At 50.0% G+C, this 21,360-nt stretch overlaps 1 protein-coding gene across 5 annotated transcripts; it reads left to right on the top strand.

Annotated features, from left to right (window-relative positions):
• Positions 1–6,157: 6,157 nt before the first annotated feature.
• On the top strand, positions 6,158–19,959 carry MFSD13A (major facilitator superfamily domain containing 13A). 5 transcript variants are annotated; one of them, XM_072805524.1, is made up of 10 exons: positions 6,158–6,269; positions 13,943–14,185; positions 14,808–14,890; positions 15,415–15,867; positions 16,021–16,144; positions 16,764–16,860; positions 17,407–17,578; positions 17,657–17,850; positions 18,572–18,692; positions 19,113–19,256. In XM_072805524.1, the coding sequence occupies exons 2-10, from the start codon at positions 14,018–14,020 to the stop codon at positions 19,117–19,119; spliced, it is 1,419 nt and encodes a 472-aa protein (XP_072661625.1). In that variant the 5' UTR covers positions 6,158–6,269; positions 13,943–14,017; the 3' UTR covers positions 19,120–19,256. The 5 variants fall into 5 exon arrangements, with proteins under 5 accessions (XP_072661625.1, XP_072661620.1, XP_072661623.1 ...); XM_072805522.1 differs by lacking the exon at positions 18,572–18,692 and adding an exon at positions 9,354–9,547 and having other exon boundaries at positions 6,164–6,269; positions 19,113–19,959; XM_072805521.1 differs by lacking the exon at positions 18,572–18,692 and adding an exon at positions 6,606–6,714 and having other exon boundaries at positions 6,190–6,269; positions 19,113–19,959.
• The last annotated feature ends 1,401 nt before the right edge of the window (positions 19,960–21,360 follow it).

Raw genomic sequence — 21,360 nt, 5'->3', positions numbered from 1 at the left:
CATAAATAAATAAAAATTAAAAAAAAAAAAAAAACACTCCCCTCCCTGCCCCAGAGCTCCAAGAAGGAAGCCTCATCCTCTGTGCACTTTAGAAATTTGGGACGCCGGGGTGGCTCAGGGGTTGAACATCTGCCTTCGGCCCAGGGCGTGATCCTGGAGTCCCCGGATCGAATCCCACATCAGGCTCCCTGCGTGGAGCCTGCTATTCTCTCTGCTTGTGTATCTCCCTCTCTCTCTCTGTCTCTCATGAATAAATAAAGAAATAATTAAAAAAAAAAAAAAAACTGGTCCCAGGACACAGTGGCCTTTGTTGGGACAGGCCTCCACCACTAAGATGTCTACAACCTAATCCCTGCAAACCTATGAATACCTTATGTTACTTGGCAAGGGGGAATTAAGGTTGTGAATTAGCTATCCTTAAAATGAACTTATCAAAAAAAAAAAAAATGAACTTATCCTGGGGGGTCCCTGGGTGGCTCAGCGGTTGAGTGGCCTGCTTTGGCCCAGGGTGTAATCCTGGAGTCCTGGGATCGAGTCCCACATCGGGCTCCCTGCATGGAGCCTGCTTCTCCCTCTGCCTGTGTCTCTGCCTCTCTCTCTCTGTGTCTCATGAAAAATGAATAAAATATTTTATATATTTTTTAAAATAAAATATTTAAAAAATAAAATGAAATTATCCCGGATTATCCAGCTAGACCCATTGTAATCATAGGGGTCCTTAAATGTGGGGAAGAAGGCAGGAGAGTCAGCGATGTTATGTGAGAGTGAACCAGATGATGCTAGTTTTAAAGACGGAAGGGGGTCATGAGCTAAGGAATGCAGGCAGCCTTTGGAAACTGAAAAAGGCAAGGAAATGGATTCTTCCCTAGAGCCTCCAGAAAGGAACACAATTCTTGTCAATATCTTGATTTTCATTAATGAGGCAGACTTCTAACCTCCAGAACTGTGAGATAATAACTTTGTATTGTTTTAAGCCACTAAGTTTTTGGTAATTTGTTACAGTGCCGATAGGAAATTAATTAATTTACCTCCCCAATCCTATTTTTTAAAGATTTTATTTATTCATGAGAAACACAGAGAGGCAGAGACATAGGCAGAGGGAGAAGCAGGCTCCATGCAGGGAGCCCAATGTAGGACTCAATCCCAGTACCGTGGGATCATGCCCCGAGCCAAAGGCAGATGCCCAACCGCTGAACCACCCAGGCATCCCCTCATTCCTATTTATAACTTTGCCCTCTCCAAATCCCAGCACTTGAGGAATGTCCAAGACTCCCTATAAACTGACCTCACCCTAGCCTGGGGCTCTATCTGGGCCCCATGGGACTGGCCCTTTCCTCCACCTGCTACCACATGAGGATCTAGTCTCACCTGGGTGGGAGGTGGGGAGCATGTGAGACCAAGCTCAAGTTGGAGGCTGGGAGAGTGAGAAACCTGTATTTTAATAATTGGTCCCTGTATGCTTGCTGAAGACCTCTGCTAGTCTGGGGGTGGTTCAGGTAAATTGGAAAAATAAAGACCAAACTATGAGTTTCTCAACATTCATCTTGACTCTAGTAACAGCTTCTAGAATTTTGGGGTCCCATACCTTATCTACTCAATAAAGTTGTTCTGGGTGAGTTGGCTCTAGTCTATCCTTAAAGTTAGGGGTGATTTATGGCTAGATCAGTTGCACTGCCATTCCTCTTACAGGTGACTCAGTTGGTCAGTGGGAGCTAGTTCCAGGACTTTGTTCTTTTGGGATAGAAGGAATTGCTTTCTTTCCCCTGGACAGAAATCTGAAAAAATGCAGTCTGGGTGGAGAGGTGAAGGCCTGTTTGAACGTGGAGCCACAAAAGAAGTGGAACCAAGGGACAGAAAGAGAAGTCCCAATGACCTCATTTGAACCCTGGACTTCAAAGTGACATAAGCCAATAAATTCTTTTTTTCCCCCTCCAGTTTTATTGAGATATAATTGACATACCCCATTGTATAGGTTTATGGTATACAGCAAATGATTTGACTTATGAATATTGTGAAGTGATTACCATATTTAGTTAATTTCCATAATCTTATAGATAAAAAAAATTTTCCCATATAACTCTTAGGATCTACTTTCCTAACAGCTTTCAGATATACCATGCAGCATACAGCAGTGTTAACTACAATCATCAGGTTGTACATTATGTACTTAGTATTCCTAGAACTTTACCTTTCGACTACCTTCATCCAATGCCTCCTCCTCCCACCCATTCCCCCAATAAATTCCTTTCTTGCTTAATCTGGTTTGAATGGGTCTTTTTTTTTTCATTTCACACATCAGTTGTGTTTACTTTATATAAATTTAACTACAGAAGACATAAGGAAATAGACTTTTATTTTTTTTAAGATTTTATTTATTCATGAGACACACACACACACACACAGAGGCAGAGATACAGGCAGAGGGAGAAGCAGGCTCCATGCAAGGAGCCCGATGCAGGACTCAATCCCGGGACTCTGGGATCACACCCTGAGCCAAAGGCAGACGCTCAACCACTGAGCCACCCAGGTCTCTCTAGACTTTTATTTTTAATTACAAAACACCATCACCTGAGTCCTTAGAAAATTGAAAGTTTGGGTTATTACACTGTGGAGTGGAGTCTTCTGTTGTTTGCATCACCAATACACCTTGAGTGTTTTCCCTAGCATTTTAGGAAAATTTTCCAAAATGCAGCAACCTGTGAAATTTTTGATCAGTGAACTCCATGATTAGAGGTTCTCTTATTGGCAAAATAGAGGATAGATTGGTGAGAGGCTGGAAGCTAATCTTGGAAGATGTTCTCACACTAACCCAGGAAAATTGACAACCAAAACAGGAGCAAAGGACGGAAAAGAGATGGGAGCAGATTCATCTAGATTTGACCCCGTATAACTGCCTGGGTGGAGAGGGTTGAATAGAGGTGGAGGCACATGTTTTTGGCTTTGTTGCCTGTGTGGTAGTCAAAGCAAGCCTGGAGAATAAAAACCCCTCATGGGCAATTGGAAGTTGAGGAAATGGTGAAGTCAGATGGTTCATTTGGGGAGCTGTTGGGCAGGCAATTTTATATTCAGGCTGGAGATGGCAATTTTATATTCAGGTGGGGTAGTCATGAAGGGAAAAGTAGTAGGTGAAGGACTGGAACAGCTGCTACCTGGATCACACCTCACTGTGTCATCATGGCTGCCAATTTGTTGGGTTCCACTTACACCTTTTTTTTTTTTTTTTTAAAGATTTTATTTATTTATTCATGAGAGAGAGAGAGAGGCAGAGGGAGAAGCAGGCTCCATGCAGGGAGTCTGACACGGGACTCAATCCCTGGACTCCAGGATCACGCCCTGGGCTGAAGGCTGGGCTGAAGGTGGCACTAAACCTTTGAGCCACCTGGGCTGCCCTCCACTTACACCTTGTGAGGGCAGGGAGTCTTGTTTTTGAAGTCCCTTTTACCCCAGATAGCCTATGGCCTGGTAAGTCTGAGTGAATAATTGAAAAGAATTTTGGGGTGCCTGGGTGGCTCAGTTTGTTAAGCGTCTGCCTTTGGTTCAGGTCATGATCTTGGAGTCCTGGGATCAAGTCCTGCACTGTGCTCCCTGCTCAGCAGAGAGTCTGCTTCTTCCTCTGCAGCTCCCCTCAACCTCTGCTTGTGTTCTCTCACTCTCTCTCCATCAAATAAATAAATAAAATCTTTTAAAAAATGTTTTGAAAATGGAAACTTGGGGGACTTGCCCTCCACGTTTAGAAAGCCCTGGGGAAAAAAGCGTCCCAGTGAGGGGACTGAGGAGGAGTTGTTAGATAAGAGGAGAATATGATGGAACCCAGATCAGAGAGGTCAGATGCCAAAGGAGGAGAGAATTTCAAAGAGAGAAATTATTTATGTATCTATTTGTCTCACAATCCAAGGACTCTGATATGACTCAAGAAGTTAGGCAGATGATAGGATCCCCTAGTTGAATCCTATATCCCTTCCCAGTTAGCTCTGTTGTTGACAACCAGGAAGGGAAATTGGAGATAATCACAAGGCCCAGCCCTGGTGCTGACACAAGAGGGTAACTGGTTACGTCACATTGTCTATAAAATCAGAGGGATGAGCAGGCACCTGGGTGGCTTAGTGGTTGAGCATCCACCCTTGGCTCAGGTGGTGATCCCGGGGTCCTGGGATCAAGTTTTGTATCAGGTTCCCCGGAGGGAGCCTGCTTGTCCTTCTGCCTATGCCTCTGTCTCTCATGAATAAATAAATAAAATCTTAAAAAAAAATCAAAGAGATGAGGGGGATGCTGGGTGGCTTAGTTGGTTGAGAGTCTGCCTTTGGCTCAGGTCATGATCCTGGAGTCCTGGGATTGAGCCCCGGTTAGACTCCCTGCTCAGTGTGGAGCCTGCTTCTCCCTCTCCCTCTGCCGCTCCCAGTGTTTTTGTTTTCTTGTACTATCTCCCTGTCAAATAAATAAATAAAATCTTTTAAAAAAGAAAAAAATCAGAAGGATGAGGAGCGTCAGTGTAACCATGGGACATAAAGTGTAACATAGAGGCTAAAGTTTTTCCAGTGGGTCACATTCAGTTCTGGCCCTTTGACAGCCCTTTCCGTCCCCCTGATCTCTCACAGGACTGGAGGCCAAAGTAGAGTTAGGGTTGCTTTGCAACAAAGGCACATGCTGGTCAGAGATAGAAAGGCAGGGAAACTCCTTTAGTCAATTTATGGAGGCCCTAGTGTGCCAGACACCATGCTGAATGCTGGTTTTCCAGCCCTGTATTCTCAGCCAGGAAAACATAGATGGGAGCAAGGGGTTGGGATGGGGGGTGATTTCCAGAAATTGCTTGAAGTTTAGAAGAGAGATGATATATGTGGCTTAGGGGGTACATAGGAGGTAAGAAGAGGGTCTGAAGAGGCAGGATTGTGGAGGAGAGAAATGAGATTGGTGAGAGGTGGATGCTGGGAGCAAAGATCACGGGATTGCTGGGGCTCCACAGGAACTGGCTGGACAGACTCTAACCCCTAACCCCTGCATACCGGGGCTCTAGTGTTGGACCATTTGCTGTGAGTGGGCCCTTTTCCAGGTAGTCAGGCAGGAGGAAGAGGATGATTTTCCTGTTGACAACCATCAACAAAAGCATAATAGCCAAAAACTTGCAATACTCTTACACTCTCATTTTTCAGTTAACACCTACAAAATCCCTCTAAGGCATAAAACAGAGGTTCACAAAAGGAGAGTCCTTTAACAAAGAAGTGAAGTTAGGGGATTGGGCCCCAGGTTCCCCTAAAACCTAAAACCCACCCACGCTCACTGCCTCATATCCCAGGGCAGGAAAACAGTAGGTCTGAAGTGTCTGCTCTTTGATTGCCTGGAAACCTAACCAGGTTTACAGGCCTATTAGGAAAAGACATGGGACATCCTCACCAGACTGAACTGAGCAAAAGAAAACTTGACTTTGAGGGCCTGGGCAGGGGTAGGAAAAGGAAAGACTGCTGTTCTGAGAGTCAAGAGAGCTGGATCCAGCTGGTCTGGGCCTCTTGCTTGTAGGAAAGTCTCTGAATCTCTCTGAGCCTATTGGCTCATCTGTAAAATGGCACCTACCTCCCAGGATGATGTGAAGACTCAACAAGACAATGCATGCAGAGTGCTTAACACGTTCCGGGGCACATAGTGAGAGCTCAATACTCCTTAGATTTTATTATTATTTTTTTTAATTCGAGGAGGTTGGGGTTGCCCTCTGGAGGCCTGGTGCCTGAGCGCTGGTGCCCACACCTTAAGCTGGGGATGTCCACTCTGCAGGGACTCACCATTCCGCCTCAGGGAGTCTCACGTTGTGCCACTGTCATCTCCTCATCTGCCTAGTTGTGCATCTAGTCAGACCACAAGACTCTTAAGAAGGTGCTGTGCTCTGTTCATCCCGGGAATTAACACTAAGGAAGGACGGGGAGAGGGAGGGGAGCGCTCAGAAAACCCTTATTGATTTGAACTGAAATTGTCTTTAAGCAACTATAGAGGTGAAAGAGAGGGGGTGAACCGTCAGGAGTCCAGGCCACTGCTCTCTTCTTGCCAGTGTCCACGTTTTCTTTTCCGTCCTTAAGGGCATGAGCCCGTGACAAACATGGCGGCGGCAGCCTCGGGCGCGGGCACCTGCCGGGGCGCGGTCCCGGGAGCCGCGCGGAGCCAATCGCCGGCTGGGGGAGGAGGGAGCGGCCGGGGAAGCCGCTGGCGGGACGCGCGCAGGCGCACTGCCTCGCACCTGGTTCCAGGCGGCCGCAGGATTAGGCTTCTCTCCTGCCACGATTGCGGTGAGGGGCTGGCCGGCGGCCCGGGCGCGGGGGCAGGAGCGGGCCGGACTGGGGGCCAATCCTACACAAAGGACGGACCCGCGGGGGACAGGAACGCTGTCTGCTCTGCGAGTCCTGGAGGCTGTCTGCGCGGGGGGCTGGGGGGGGGGGGTGTCCCAGAGATGATCAGGTTGTGGGATGGGAGAGTCCTTGGGTCAGGGTGGGAGCAGTTTGGGCTCAAGGGGTGAGGGTGGAATCCTTGGCCGAAGGGCTCCTTGGGGGCTTGGGGTCGCGGGATGCATCAGGCCGGGATCCATTTCATTAATATAATGGCCCTTAACCCTGGTGGCACAGTAGAACCGCTTGGGGAGCTTTAAAAGAACACGACGTCGGGACCCATCCTTGACAATTCCGAGTAAATTGGTCAGGAGTGAGGCCTGGGCCTCGATACGGAGCAGCCCCTCAGGTGATTTTAATGTGCAGACTGGCCGAAGAGCCACAGGTTTCAGCGCCAGCTATTGAGTAAAGAGCTCGTGGTTTAGCCCCCAGACTCCTCAGTGGCTTGGGAGGGGCGAGTGGTGCTAAGGTGAGGTCGCTGATCCTCCAGTGCTGCTGTAGTAGTGACCTGTGGGGGAGGGAGAGGGGGAAGGTCCCTCCCCCAGGAAGGTGAAAGTTCATTTCACCTTCCTGGGGGAGGAGGATAAGCCTATTACTATTTGGAGTGGAGGGTGTCCCACTGCCCCCAAGCCAGGGGAGGCCTCCTGCCAGGGCTGGACCCTGCAATGGGCAGGGAGACAAAGCAGGTGTGAAATAGGAAAGGCAGCAGACAATTCAGAGGTCCTCTGCTTGTTGAGAAGAGGACACACCTAATAATTCGTGCAGGGTGTTACACCTCTTCATTTCATTGGATGCTCCTGAGGACAGGTAGAGACTGGAATTGTTTTCTCCTGCTTCACAGATATAGGAACAAACTCAGATAGCTAGTTAGTAGTGATAAAGTTCAGATTGACTCAGGGTTCCCAACTCCAAATTATGCTTATTAGCAGCCTTTTCCCTCTGCATTAAACTGCTTCACACAGTCACTAATCCTTTTGGAGGGAATCGGCACCCACCCTTCTGATGCCCCTCATTCTAGGAGCCCCATCCCGCTTTCTTGGTTTCCTCCACCAAACCCACCAGCCCCCTACCACTATAGGTTGGTTCACAAATCAGGGAGATGCTACTGTTTCCATCCATTCTAGTTCTTTATCTTCCAGAAGCCTGATGGGTCGAAAGGAGTGAGTTTTCATGTGGGGGGATTCCTTCCAAACTGATGTGACTCTGTCACCTCACCAACCCGCAGTGCCCTCCCCCCCATCCCACTGTCCTCAGGATAGACTCTTGTGTGTGATTTACGGAGCCCCCTGATCTGCTGTCTTTCTACCTCCTTGCCCTGAGTTCTCTTTCCATAGCTCTCTTGTATTCGCTTTCCTTGCACATGGTACAAGCTTAATAAATGTTGCTTTTTTTTTTTTTTAATGTTGCTTTTTGTTATCACTCTTCCCCTTTGTGCACCTGTTGCCTTGCAATACATGTGTTATTCAGGGCACATCAAGGTTCTCCTGGTTGCCTCTTTCTGACTCCCACAGCCAAGCTGAACGGAGGTGCATAGTGGGATTTGGGGGTGGCGACGGGATTTAGGGCTGCTGCTCTTCCCTAGTTCTGTGGATGCCCAAATTGGCCTTTTAGGGGCAAATTGACTCAGCAGGCATTCACTGAGCACCTACTGTGTGAAGGAGCCTGGTGGAAGCAGGGAGTAGAAAACTGGGGTCTGACCTGGCTCTGCTCTTAAGGAGCTTGGGTGCTGGTGGAGGGTATGGGAGGCATCTGGGTCCTGATAAAGGAGGAAGGGGAAAGAATACCTGACTAGGTTTACTTGGGAAGGCTTGACCACTGAACTAGGCCTTGAGTCAGCAGGATTTGATTAGATGGTGGTGGGGTTGAGCATAGTGACATGAGAAATGCTGGGATTTTTTTTAGTCAAAGACGCTGGTTTTGAATCTTTGCTCCAGTACCTAATAACTTTTTATTTATTTAACCTCCAGAGCAGAGCATTGGTTTCTTCGTTTATAAAATGAGGTGGAAATAGTAACAAGAGTTGTAAGGATTCTTAATGAGAGATGTGAAAGCCAGACATACCCAGATGCCTGAGAAATGATATGTAGTTACATCTAGGGTATTTTAAGTGGAAGGAACAGCATGAACAAAGGTGTGGAGGTGGCATTTAAAAGAGAATTTGAGGGATGGCAGGATATACCAGGCAGCAAGAGGCATCAGTGTTGGGTGCTGGAGAGACTACTTAAGTTATGGATTGGACAGAAGGGGACACTGAGTGAATGAAACCTTTTAAAGATCATGAAACCACACTTCAGAGACATGAAAAAGAATAACAGTAGCTACTGTTTGTTGAAGATCTCCTATGTGCCAGGCACTGTGCTTGGTGCTTTATATTCCTTTTGTGTTCCAGCCCTGCAGCAATTCAAGAGGTTGGCATCATCCCCAGTGCTCGCTTCGGCAGCACATATACTAAAATTGGCATCATCCCCACTTTATAGATGAGACCAAGGCCCAGGGAGAGAGAAATGCTGGCTCAAAGCCACATAAATGGGACCATCCCAGCACGAGGGTGGAGTGGGCTCTGGGGACCTCCAACAGATGCTCTTGCCAGGTGCCAAGCTGGGGGTGGCGTTGGCTGAGTTACAGGATATTTCACCCGGCTTATGCAATGAGGTTGGTGTGGGTTCCAAGCTGTTCCTCCCCTGGAGAGGCAGGGCTGTTGTTCTCTGCTGGGAAGTATTGAGGGTGGGGAGGATTAGAAGGGGAAGGTGTTTCCTGAGGGAGGAGTGGAATCTGGAAGAGAAACTGGCTGCAGTGGCCCTGCATACTCCTCCCCCAGCTCTCTCCTGGGCAGAGGCTTACCTGGACAGGTTCCCCTGACTCCAACTCTGGCCTGTGGCTGGGGCTTGTATCTGGCACTCTTGAACTGTGCATGTGTTCCTGCTATTTGTGGACTCTCCTCTCCTGACATATCCTATCTTTTCTCTCAAATTCTCTTACCATGGGAAGGAGCCAGATTACCAGGATATTCCCTTGCTCCTACTCCAATCTTTTATGAGTGAGCCCAAGAAAAAGCCAGTTTCTGAACATCTTCCATGTAACAATGCTGGGGGCTTCTGGACATTCGTTTCGTCGTTCCTACATTCCTTTGAAGGATAGGCATTATTATTCCCGTTCTACACGTGGGGACACCAAGGCTCAGGGTAAGTCACTCGAGGTTGCGTTTTTAGTAGGAAACACAGTTAGGATTTAAACTCAGCCTCTCCTGATGGCAAAAGTCACGCCTTTCTCATGTCACAATCCTCTGAGGTTTTCTTTTCTTTCTTTTTTTTTTTTTTTTTTTTTCCCTCTGAGGTTTTCTACCATTACTCCAGCACTAGTGCAGGGAGCCAGCTGGTGGCAAGGGCAGGGGCTTGCCTGCAGGGTTCAACTCCAGCAACCAGGGTAGGTCACTAGATATCTGGGTAGGGGGCTGGGAGGCTTTACTCCCTTTGGACAAAGGCTTTGGAAGTGAGATGGTAGCAGGGGTGTGTGTGTGGCTGGGTGCTGGTGGTGGTGGTGGTGATGGTGGTGATGGTGATGGTGGGGTGGTGGTGATTCTGAAAGCCCTTGGGGAATCCGAGAAAGTGAGCTGGGTTAAGGATAAACAATGGAAGTAGACATTGTGCTTTACAACCCCAAAACACCTTTAGATTAATACTCACCTCGTCCTTGTGTGGTGGCTTCAGGAGGTCTGAGAGGCTCAATAGCAATAATCGCTGAAGTTTGAGTGTCCACTGCACTTAAGTGCTTTAGAGTATTTTTTCCTTGACTGCTAACAATAGTCTTCAGAAGGTTGATGGCATATTGCAGATCAAGAGACAGGCATAGAGAAGTTAAGCAAATTGCTCCAGGTCACACACGTAGTAACTGGTAGAGTCAGGACTTAGGAGACCCTCAATTGTGTTTTCCTTCTATGTTCTTAGAAAGTGGCAGGGAAACTTTTAGGATGATGGATATGTTCATGATCTCAACTGTGATGACAGTTTCACAGGTGTATGTATATGTTAAAGCTAATCAGGCTGTACACTTTTAATATGTGCAGATCATTATGTGTCACTTGTACCTCAATAAAGCTGTGGGGGGAAAAGCATTTCCCACCAAATGTTCATTTGGGGGCTGAAGGGCTCCAGGGGGAGGCTATCTGTCCATCCTCCTGCTTTGGGGCAAGGTAGGATCACTGGAGCCCGGGAAAGATTCTCACAGACTTACCAGCTGCTTCCAGGTTGTTCTGGCTGCTTCAACTTCTTCATTCCCCAACACTGGGCATAGGCGGGCACCAGTTGGATCTCTTGAGTGAATTGCCCTCATTTCTCAATGAGCCTGAGAGACCCCACTGGGATTCCCTCACTATTCCCCCCTCAGGGCCTATTTTTCTACCAGAGAATAGTTTCATCCGGCCCACTCTCTCCAAGGATGAAGGGCAAAGATGCAGGCCCTGCCCTGGGAAACTCCACAGTTGGGGTGTTATGGGGGCAGGCAGGAGAGTGTGGTACAGTGGCAGGAGGCATCAGTGAGGGGCTGGAGAAAATCTGGTCACGGTGCCGGCTCCTGAAAGATGGGGAGGTGGGAGGCCACTTCTGGGAGGAATGCTGCCGAGAACAAAAGCCTGGCCAGAGGAGAGAGTGACTTGAAGACCCAGGGGAGGTCAGGCTGGACAGAGGCCCCTGGGCACAGAGTGGGAGCCATAGGGGGTCATGGGGGAAGGACAGGTCCTGGGGGGTCACTACTGTTGGGTTAGGGTTGAAGTTGGCTCTCCAGGGCCTGACCATGATGGGAGGCTAAAGTTTCAGCTCTGTGTGTGTGCGTGCGTGCATGCATGCATGCTCCAACACGTAGACCACACCATGGGTAGGCTTGAGTCACGAGGACTCAAAGAGGAACAGCCCCTGGGGGTATGTGTAAGGCTCCTGGGGCTACTGGAACAGATGACCACAAACTGGGTGGCTGAAAACAACCAAAATTTATTCTCTCACGGTCTGAAAAAACGCTGATTGGTCATGTTCCCTCCAGAGGCTCTAGGGAAGACTCATTTCTTGCTTCCTTCTAGCTTCTGGTGGTTGCCTGTGGTCCTTGGCAGTCAGTCCTTGGCTTTTAGCTGCATCCTTAAACTTTCTGCCTTTGTCCACACACAGCTATCTGTCTTTTTTCTTTTTCTTTCTTTCTTTTCTTTTCTTTTCTTTTCTTTTCTTTTCTTTTCTTTTCTTTTCCCTCCCTCCTTCCTTTCTTTCTTTCTTTCTTTCTTTCTTTCTTTCTTTCTTTCTTTCTTTCTTTCTTCTTCTTTCTTTCTTTCTTTCTTTCTTTCTTTCTTTCTTTCTTTCTTTCTTTCTTTCTTTCTTTCTTTTCTTTCTTTCTTATTTTTATTTATTTATTCATGAGAGACACACAGAGGCAGAGACACAGGCAGAGAATCCTAGGCGGGACTCAATCCCAGGACTCTAGGATCACACCCTGAGCCTAAGGTAGACGCTCAACTGCTGAGCCCAGGTGTCCCAAGCTGTCTTTCTTTCTTGTGTGTGTGTCTTTCTCTAAATTTCCCTCTCCCTGTAAGGGGTCACCTGAATTCACTGTGATCTCGTCTTAACTTGGTTACATCCACACAGATCCTGTTTCCAGATAAGGTCACACTTGGGGTTAGAGCTCGAACATGCCTTTGTGTGTGTGTGTGTGTGTGTGTGTGAGTGAGGGGGTTATAGGGCGCGGGGGACAGGATTTAACTCACAGCAGGGATTTTGAGAGAGGGAAATCCTCATAGCTTCCCTCTGGGGATCAGCCAAGCACACAAAGGGTTACTTTTCTGAAAAGAGAATGGCAGCTTTGAATCTAAAAAAGGAGTCAGGCCTAAGTCAAGTCAAGCCTCACTGCCTGCCCCCTGCCACCGAAACTGGTCACCGCCCTGCAGCCTACTACCTACAGAATCTGATTCCTCCCCAGATCTCCTGAGTCAAAATCTGCATTCTGATGAAGTTGCCTGTGTGACTGGAAAGCATGTTCCAGTTTGAGAAGGCCCGTTCTAATAAAAATCTGACTTTTATTTCCTCCCCTCTTGTGGTCAACCTGCCCATCCAGCCTCTGCATACAAGTCAGCCGGGTTGGAAGCCAGGCACCCACCCCATGCTTTGTTCTTTCTTCTCATGTAACATGTTCTTAGATTTCTCTTCTGCATATCAACGTGGTCCACGTGCTTTTCTGGAGTGTCGGCCTTGCTGAGCCTGTCCATTTGGTGCATTCTTGGGCCGTGTCCAATTTTTTGCTCTTTATTACTGCTGCTACTGTGAACATCGCTATAGTATTCCTTTGAGGCTGGCTCCTTGAGGTGGAATTTCCAGAATCAAAGTGCATGACTGGTTGTGGACTCTCACTTATATACCTATGGAACCTGACATCACAGCAATTTTCTCTGTTCCACCCAACAGTGCATAGGAACCTGATTTAGAAAGTCAAGTAGCAGGAAAGGCTTCAGAACCAGACGGGTGGGGTCAGATCCCCTGCTTTTTTGCAGTATGACATTGGGCAAATGACTCAACATCTCTGAGCTTGGGATTGCTCTCTTTTTAACACTATAATGGTGCTATAAATTTTGTAGGCATTTTATTTTATTTTTTTATTTTTTTCTTTTCTTTTTATTTATTTATTTATGATAGTCACAGAGAGAGAGAGAGAGAGAGAGAGGCAGAGACACAGGCAGAGGGAGAAGCAGGCTCCATGCACCGGGAGCCCAACGTGGGATTCGATCCTGGGTCTCCAGGATCGCGCCCTGGGCCAAAGGCAGGCGCCAAACCGCTGCGCCACCCAGGGATCCCTGTAGGCATTTTATAAAGATAATCATGACACCACCACCATCTATTTATTGAGCACTTTCCAAGAGTTACCTCACTTGATCTTGACATTCCTCTGCAGAGTAGGCATGATCATCCCTCTTTTTCCCTTTTACAGAAGAGGAAACTGAGGTGTGTGTTAAGTAGCTTGCCTGATGTTATAGGGGGCATTGTGTGCCCAGGCCCACAGTTGACACATCCAGATTGTTAAGGTTCTTGTGATAAGACGGTGTGGATGAAAGAAGATGCTGAGCACACTGCCCTAGCACATGACCTGGTTTAGCACTCATGGGATGCCTGACTTCTTTTCCCACGCCTTTATCAGTTGTCTTGGGTTACTCTCGATAGTGGTGTATCTAGCCCAGCACTGTTTCAACTATATGTCATCGATGTTCTCCAGCTTTATTTTGCGTACAAACTTCCTCCCAGTGGAAATGAGGGGCTTTTTGGTTTTGTTTTAAAGATTTATTTACTCATTTTAGAGAGAGAGCATGGGCGGGGGGGGGGGGTGGAGGGGGAGAGGGAAAGGAGAAGCAGACTTCCATTGAGCAGGGTGCTTGATGTGGGTCTCAATTCTAGGACCCTGAGATTATGATCCTAGACAAAGGCAGATGCTTAACTGACTGAGCCACCCAGGTGCCCCTGGATATGAGTTTTTAAATGATTCAGAGATCTGGGGTTACAGTAGAGCCAGTAGAGCTGGCTCTGAGCCTTGCAGCTAACTGGCTCCTTCTTCCCCAGGGACAAGGATGGCCAGACTGCTCTTGGAAGTGAGCACTCCTCAGTGTTCCTGGGGCTGACACTGAGCTGGCAGCCATGGGGCTGGGCAGGCTCCAGGCCTGGATGCTGGGCCTTCCTACAGCTGTGGTCTATGGCTCCCTGGCCCTCTTCATCTCTATTCTGCACAATGTGTTCCTGCTTTACTATGTGGACACCTTTGTCTCAGTGTACAAGATCAACAAAGCTGCCTTCTGGGTTGGAGAGGTAGGCCAGCAGTGGATGGGAGTTGGGCAGATTGCAGGGCTGGGTGCCACCCAGTCTGGAGCATGGGGCAGGCCAGGTTGCCCTCCATGATTCAGCAAGAAAAGCTGGAGCTGGAGGTGTCCATGAGTCCTCCTTCTCTTGGCCACTCTCCTATGAGCCTGGCACTGTTCTAGATATTCACATATGTGGTATCATATATTCATATATATTAATTCATCAGCTGGATAAATTTGCCCCAGATGGGTGGGAGTTTGATGGGGGTAGTGGCTGGGAGAGTGTCTTTGTTTTGTTTTAAATATTTTATTTATTTTTTCATGAGAGACGCACAGAGAGAGGCAGTGACGTAGGCAGGGGGAGAAGCAGGTTCCCTGCAAGGGAGCCCAATGTGGGACTTGATCCCCGGACCCGGGATCACACCTTGAGCTGAAGGCAGAGGCTCAACTGCTGAGCCACCCAGGCATCTCGGTAGAGTAGGTTTTAGCAGAGGGACGGCCTCTTTGCAAAGGTTTGCAGGCAGGAAAGCTGGGCTCATCTTTGAGGGGTGGTGAGCAGGCTGGGTAGGGAAAACTCTGAGAGATGCAGCCACCTGGAGCCTACCCGCCCCTCTCCCCTCTGCCCACAGACGGTGTTTCTCCTCTGGAACAGCCTCAACGACCCCCTCTTCGGCTGGCTGAGTGACCGTCAGTTCCTCAGCTCCCAGCCCCGGTTTGTGTCCTGGGGATGGCTCAGGGGTGCCTCTATTTGGGGTGGGGAAAGAAAGGGAGACCATTTCCACTTTTTGACCAGGCTCTTTCCCTTCCCAAGGTCAGGCAGGTGGGAGAAATGACTTTGACTAACTTGCCTTGCTCACCTGGGGCAAGGTTTACCCCAGCTTGGCTTGTCAGGTCCTCAGAACAGGAAGCAGTACAGCAAACGCTCTCTGTTGCTTCTGGCAGATTCCTTGACCCCATCCCTGCTTAGGCCCAGCACTGCCCCCAACCCTGAGAAGTAGATATCCCACCACCCTTTGGTCATCAGCCTTGGCAGACTGGCAAGGGAGCAGACAGAGCATACCCTCCAGTGGGTTGTGCTTCCTAAATCAGAGGCTGAGGACGTGGGGCTCAGTGGGATCACTCTGACGTGAGTCCTGTGCTCTGGGCCTCTGTCCTTCCTTGGAGGCCTGGGCAGGGGGAGCTGTGGCTTGCCAAGTTGGTAAAAGCAGCTCCCACCTTTTCTCCTCTCCTCGGCAGGTCGGGTGCCAGGCTCTCCTCGAGGGCTGTGGTGCTGGCACGGGTGCGGGCCCTGGGCTGGCATGGGCCGCTGTTGGCACTGTCGTTCCTGGCATTCTGGGTGCCCTGGGCCCCGGCTGGCCTGCAGTTCTTGCTGTGCCTGTGCCTCTATGATGGCTTCCTGACGCTCGTCGACCTGCACCATCATGCCTTGCTGGCTGACCTGGCCCTCTCTGCCCACGACCGTACCCACCTCAACTTCTACTGCTCCCTCTTCAGTGCGGCTGGCTCCCTCTCTGTCTTTGCCTCCTATGCCTTCTGGAACAAGGAAGATTTCTCTTCCTTCCGCGCCTTCTGTGTGGCACTGGCCACCGGCTCTGGGCTGGGCTTTGTGGGGGCCACATGGCTGCTTAGGCGGCAGGTTGAGGCAGCTGGCAGGGAGCCAGGGTGCCCAGCCTTGGCTGTGGATGGCGGGTGAGTGGCCCTGGCCCAGCCCTCTGGGTTCCCACCAGCACTCTTCTGAGTGGGATTTCAACACTGAGTCCCCTGTTTGATGGGTGGCTGCCCTGGGTGGCGGATGGCTCTGGCCCAGCCCTTGGCCATTGGTGACCCCCCTCTGCCCTGTAGCCTGTGTGGAGAGGAGCTGCTCACGGGCTGCCAGGACGCAGGCAGCATCACTTTGGGCCAGTACCTCCGGCAGCTGGCACGCCACCGGAACTTCCTGTGGTTCGTGGGCATGGACCTGGTACAGGTATTGGAGCACCTCCCCAGCTCAACAGCTAGGATGTGCCTCACTCTAGGGAACGGGCTCCTTAAAAGCTGGGAAAGCAGTTGTGGGCCTCGTGTGAGGGCTTCTGGGTGATTGGCTAGTGGGAACACAGGTCGGGTAGTTAGGAGAACCAGATTCCAGTACCGTCAGAACTCCTAACTCCCTGTGTGATCTTAGGCAGGACTGTCTGTCTTCACCTGCAAAATGAGGGTGTGAAAATGAGGTGCCCTGTGGGAACTCTGTGACAATCTTTTTGAAACACTGAATGCCGTGCCTAAGACATGTATATAAATAAGCTAGCCAAATTCAGCTATACATGGGATGGTATTGATATCATCAAGCATGTTTTACTAAAGTGTTTTCAATTAAAGAGAAAAAAACTCAATCATTCAGTTGACAATTTTATCATTCCTTCTACCTATTAGCAAAATTAGATAAGCAATAGGAATTTGGTGTTGGGTTTTATTTTGGCACCTTCTGTAAGGAGGGACACGGGGTTAAAGTCTACCGCCAGCCACTCCCTTGTTGGCTTCCGGCCTTCCCAATCCCCACCCCCACCCCCCAGCCCAGCAGCCACCTTACTGCCCCCTTTGGGTTGCAGGTCTTTCACTGCCACTTCAACAGCAACTTCTTCCCCCTCTTCCTGGAGCATCTGTTGTCAGACCACATCTCCCTCTCCACAGGCTCCTTCCTTTTGGGTGAGTGGGTGCCCCAGGCTGGCGGCAAGGACAGAAGCTTGCACCCCAGCTGCTACCGCAGCTCCCTCCCCAAAGGAGCCTGGTGGTGGCTGCAGAGGGCCTAAGCCACTGCCAACTGTGGGGTTGCGCCCCAGCCTCCAGCTGTTTTTGTGGGGAAGGGCCCGGAGCCTGTTGTGCTGTGAATAGTGCAGCACTGCTCTCCTGGTGATCTGGACGATGGTGCCCCCCAGAGGTGAGGCAGCACAGTGGCCGGTTCACAGCAGGGCTGCGGGGCTTGGGTGTGTGGCTTGACTGCTGTTCTCTGTGTAGCCTTGGGCGTGTTTTGTTTAATCTCTTTGGGCCTCCATTTACCATCTGTAAAGTCGGGATAATAATAGTACTTACCCTAAAGGGTGGTGAGGATTCAGTAAAAGGATGTGAAGCTCATAGCACAGACCTGGCACATCAGGTGTTGTCGATGCCAGCTCTGATTCCGATTGTCAGGATGTGGATAATGTGGAAGCTGCTGTGGCGGTGCCCTCTGACAAGCCCCCACCCCCCATCCAGGCATCTCCTACGTCGCTCCCCACCTCAACAACCTCTACTTCTTGCCCCTGTGCCAGCGCTGGGGTGTCTACACTGTGGTGCGGGGGCTGTTCCTGCTCAAGCTGGGCCTGAGCCTGCTCATGCTATTGGCCGGGCCTGACCGCCCTGGCCTCCTCTGCCTCTTCATTGCCAGGTAGGCACTGCCCCTGCCCCCCACCCCCGCACCTCTGTTCACCCCTTCATTCTTGTCCCCTTTTCTCTTCGCTGGCAGCAACCGTGTCTTCACTGAGGGCACCTGTAAGCTGTTGACTCTGGTGGTCACTGATCTGGTGGATGAGGACCTGGTGCTGAACCACCGCAAGCAGGCAGCCTCAGCTCTTCTCTTTGGCATGGTAGCCCTGGTGACCAAGCCAGGCCAGACCTTTGCCCCGCTGCTGGGCACCTGGCTGCTGTGCTTCTACACAGGTGAGGGCCTGGGGGGTTGGCACAGGGCTCTTGAGGTTCCAGGGGTCAAAGCTTACCTGGCACACGAGCTGACAAGCTGGGTCCATAACAGAGACAGAATGGAAACCCACCAACCAAGGCTGTCCCTGGGCCACCCTTCCTCTGCCTCTTCCCATGTGGGTTTAGGGACTGAGTCTCCCAGTTCTTCCAGTCTTTCGATAGTTCCTTCATTTGTTCATTCATTCATTCATTCATTCATTCATTCATTCATTCAACAAATGTGTATAGAATACTTTCTCGACTAGGAGCTGCTCCAGGTCCCTTTAGGGAGGGAACAATGGTTTTTGGCTTCATGGAACTTATTATATTCCACATTCCCTATTCCAGAGGGATGGGTGGGTTGGTGATAAACAGCCAAACAAGAAAATAGCAGGTGGTGGGGAAAGAGATGGTAAAATTTGCAGTGTGACTGAGGAGCTACTTCGTGTGATCCAGGAAGGCCTCTCTGAGGAGGTGACCCCTAGGATGTGGACCGATGGCAGGAATCTGGTCTACAAAGATATCCATGAATCCCAGGCAGAAGGTGGGGCAGGTACAAAGGCCTGAGGTCTCAGGAGTGGTTAGGAGATGAGGCTGGGAAAGCAGAGGGCTCTGTCAGGCAGGGCTTGGCTTTTATTCTTGATGTGAAGAAAAACTATTGCAAAACTTTATATTGAATAAATTTTTAATTTATTCATGAAAGATACACAGAGGGAGAGACACAGAGACACAGGCAGACACAGACACAGAGAGGGAAGCCTGATGCGGAACTTAATCCCAGGACCCCCGGATCACGACCTGAGCCAAAGGCAGATACTCAACCAGTGAGCTACCCTGGTGCCCTATTGCAAAGATTTTAAGCAGAGCAGTGGCATGGTCTGCTCTGTTTTTTAAAGTTCACATTGACCTGTATGGAGAATGGGTCGTGGCGAGGCTATGGCAGAGGCCAGGGAAGCTTGGAACAGGTGGTACCAGGGGATTGGAAGAAAGTGTGGGATGTGTTTTGGAATTGGGGGAAGGACTGGCCGTTGAGTGGTGATGTTAGCCGAAGAAACCAGGAAGACTGAGGTTCTGGGGTGGATGGTGGTACCAGTCACCAAGAAGGGAAGAACAGGGGAGAAGCAAGGTTGGGGTAGGAATTGAGTTGTGGTTTAGACGTGCATGTGTGTCATTGGATGTGGTGCTGTGGACTTCAGAAGAGACCAGGGCTTACCCTGTTCTTTCTGCATGCTCTCTCATCCTAGGTCATGATCTCTTCCAGCAGCCCCCACTGAACCCTGTGGGGAGTGCCCAGCCCTGGCCAGAGCCCCCGGCCCCACCCCCAGCACAGGCCCCGACACTCCGCCAGGGCTGCTTCTACCTGCTGGTGCTGGTGCCCATCACCTGTGCTCTGCTGCAGCTGTTCACCTGGTCCCAGTTCACACTGCATGGGAGACGCCTGCACATGGTCAAAGCCCAGCGCCAGAACCTATCACGGGCCCAGGCCCTGGATGTTAAGATGGTGTGAGGGGCGGGCACAGCAAGGTCACCCTGCTGAGGATGCTATCAGCCCTGGGCAGGAGCCACTCTTGCCAACCCCTCATCCTGTTACTCTGCCTTCCTGGGGCACAACATCCTGCTACTCTGCCTTCCTGGGACAGATGCAGAGTGTGGGGAGCTCCTGGGGCTGAGCCAGGGGCATCACTGAAGTCTCCATTCCTGCTTGGCTGTCTGGCCCAGCTTCAGCAAGGGCCTGGCTGTGTGCTCAGGGACCTGCTTCCCCCTGTGGGGCAGGAGGAAGAAGAGGACCAAGAGGGGATGGGGCTGTCCTGTGGTCACATGGGGTTGCTATGGGGCACAGAGGCCTAACCCACTACCTGACTGGGGCTGGTGCTCTGTGTGGGCTCAGAAGCCGCTTTCACCCATTCAGGGGAAGCTGTGAGTCCCACTGCCCTCTCCTTCCACCTTTCCAGCAGTTTCTCTGACCTCTCTGCTTCAGCTGTGCCTGAAGTAGCATGCCCCACCTGTGGCAGGGCTTCCTCACCCTTACCTGACCTCTAAAAGAGGTTCATTTCATCACAGACTGATTAAAGTCGGTCATTTCTATTCCCATTCCTGAGGTCTGTGCTTTGTGTGGGAGTGGTGGGTTGGTGGGTCTGAGGAACAGAATTCCTCACTTAATAGGAAAAGTACTCGGAGAACATTTTTCCACAGATGAGTTGGTGGGGGTTGGGGGAGACATCCTCATCAGATTCACAGAGGTAGCAGGGAGAGTGTGTGGACCAGTAGCTGCATGGGCATCTGGAAGCAAAGTGGCTTAAGGCCTGTGCTCATGTCCCGGTGCATTTCCTATACACCACTACCAGACACACAGAGGCCGAGACAGAGGCAGAGGGAGAAGTAGGCTCCATGCAGGAAGCCCAATGTGGGACTTGATCCTGGCACCTTGGGGTCACGCCCTGAGCTGAAGGCAGACACTCAACTGCTGAACCACCCAGGCATCCCTGTTCTGATTTTCTCTGAAACTGGAGGCCTCAGTTAACCAAGAGCCTATTATGGTGGCAGAGACAATTAGAAACCCCCAGGGAACCTTCTGGGTGCTGGAAAAGCAGGTGCTCCCTCTGAGCAAGGAAAAGCAGCTGCTTCCAAGACTGAGGTCTTCAACTTTGGAGTCACTGGGAGCTCTCAAAAATACTGATGTCTTGAATTCTGTTCCCCAGGATTGATTTCATGGGTTCTGGGCTATGGCTTGGGCACTGGGGTGTTGGAAAGCTCTGTGATTTTACTGTGCAGCTGGGATTAAACACCTGTGCTCTAGGTCAGTGTTTCTCAACCTAGAGACGTTAGAAGCTGGACAGTTCTTTGTTGCAAATATTTAGGGCAGCATCCTTGGCCTCTGCCTAGACACCAGTAGCTTTTCCCTACCAGGTGTGACAACCAAATGTCCCCAGACATTGGCAAACGTGTCCCCCTTGATTGGGAACTACTGCTCAAGGCCAGGTTTTTGAGGGTGTGTAGTGGCTAAAAATTTAGGCTCTAGGGCTATATTGCCTGGGTTCAAGTCTTAGCTAATAGAGGGCAGAGCTTTGGGAAATTACATCATCTTTCTTCTTCTGCAAATGGATAATAAAAATACCCATTTTGTAGGGTTGATAGGAGGATCAAGTAGGTTAACATTTGCAAAATGCCTGGCAATTCCTCCCCCCACCCCCACCAAGTATACAGGTTTAAAATGGAGAACTGAGTAGTCAGAAAATGAGTGTGGGCCCCAGGAACCACCATTTTATTAATAAGTTCCTGAGCTTCTTATCCATGTGAAAATTTTGACTTCAGGGATGTCAGGAGGTGCTCCCCTCATTCAAAGTGGTCTCACTCATGGTATGTGCAGGGCTGGAACCCTTAGTACCTGAGCAGGGCTCTGGCATGAGCACCATCTTCTCTGTATCTACTTGACAGGCTGGGACTTAAGCTAAGGGCTGGATAAGTCTGGCTGGTCCAAGAGTGCCCTCTAGA

The sequence above is a fragment of the Canis lupus genome, chromosome 29 (assembly GCF_048164855.1).
Source record: "Canis lupus baileyi chromosome 29, mCanLup2.hap1, whole genome shotgun sequence".
NCBI lineage: Eukaryota > Metazoa > Chordata > Mammalia > Carnivora > Canidae > Canis > Canis lupus.
Note: the sequence above shows the minus strand (reverse complement) of the source record. Positions and strands in the feature narration are given on the sequence as shown.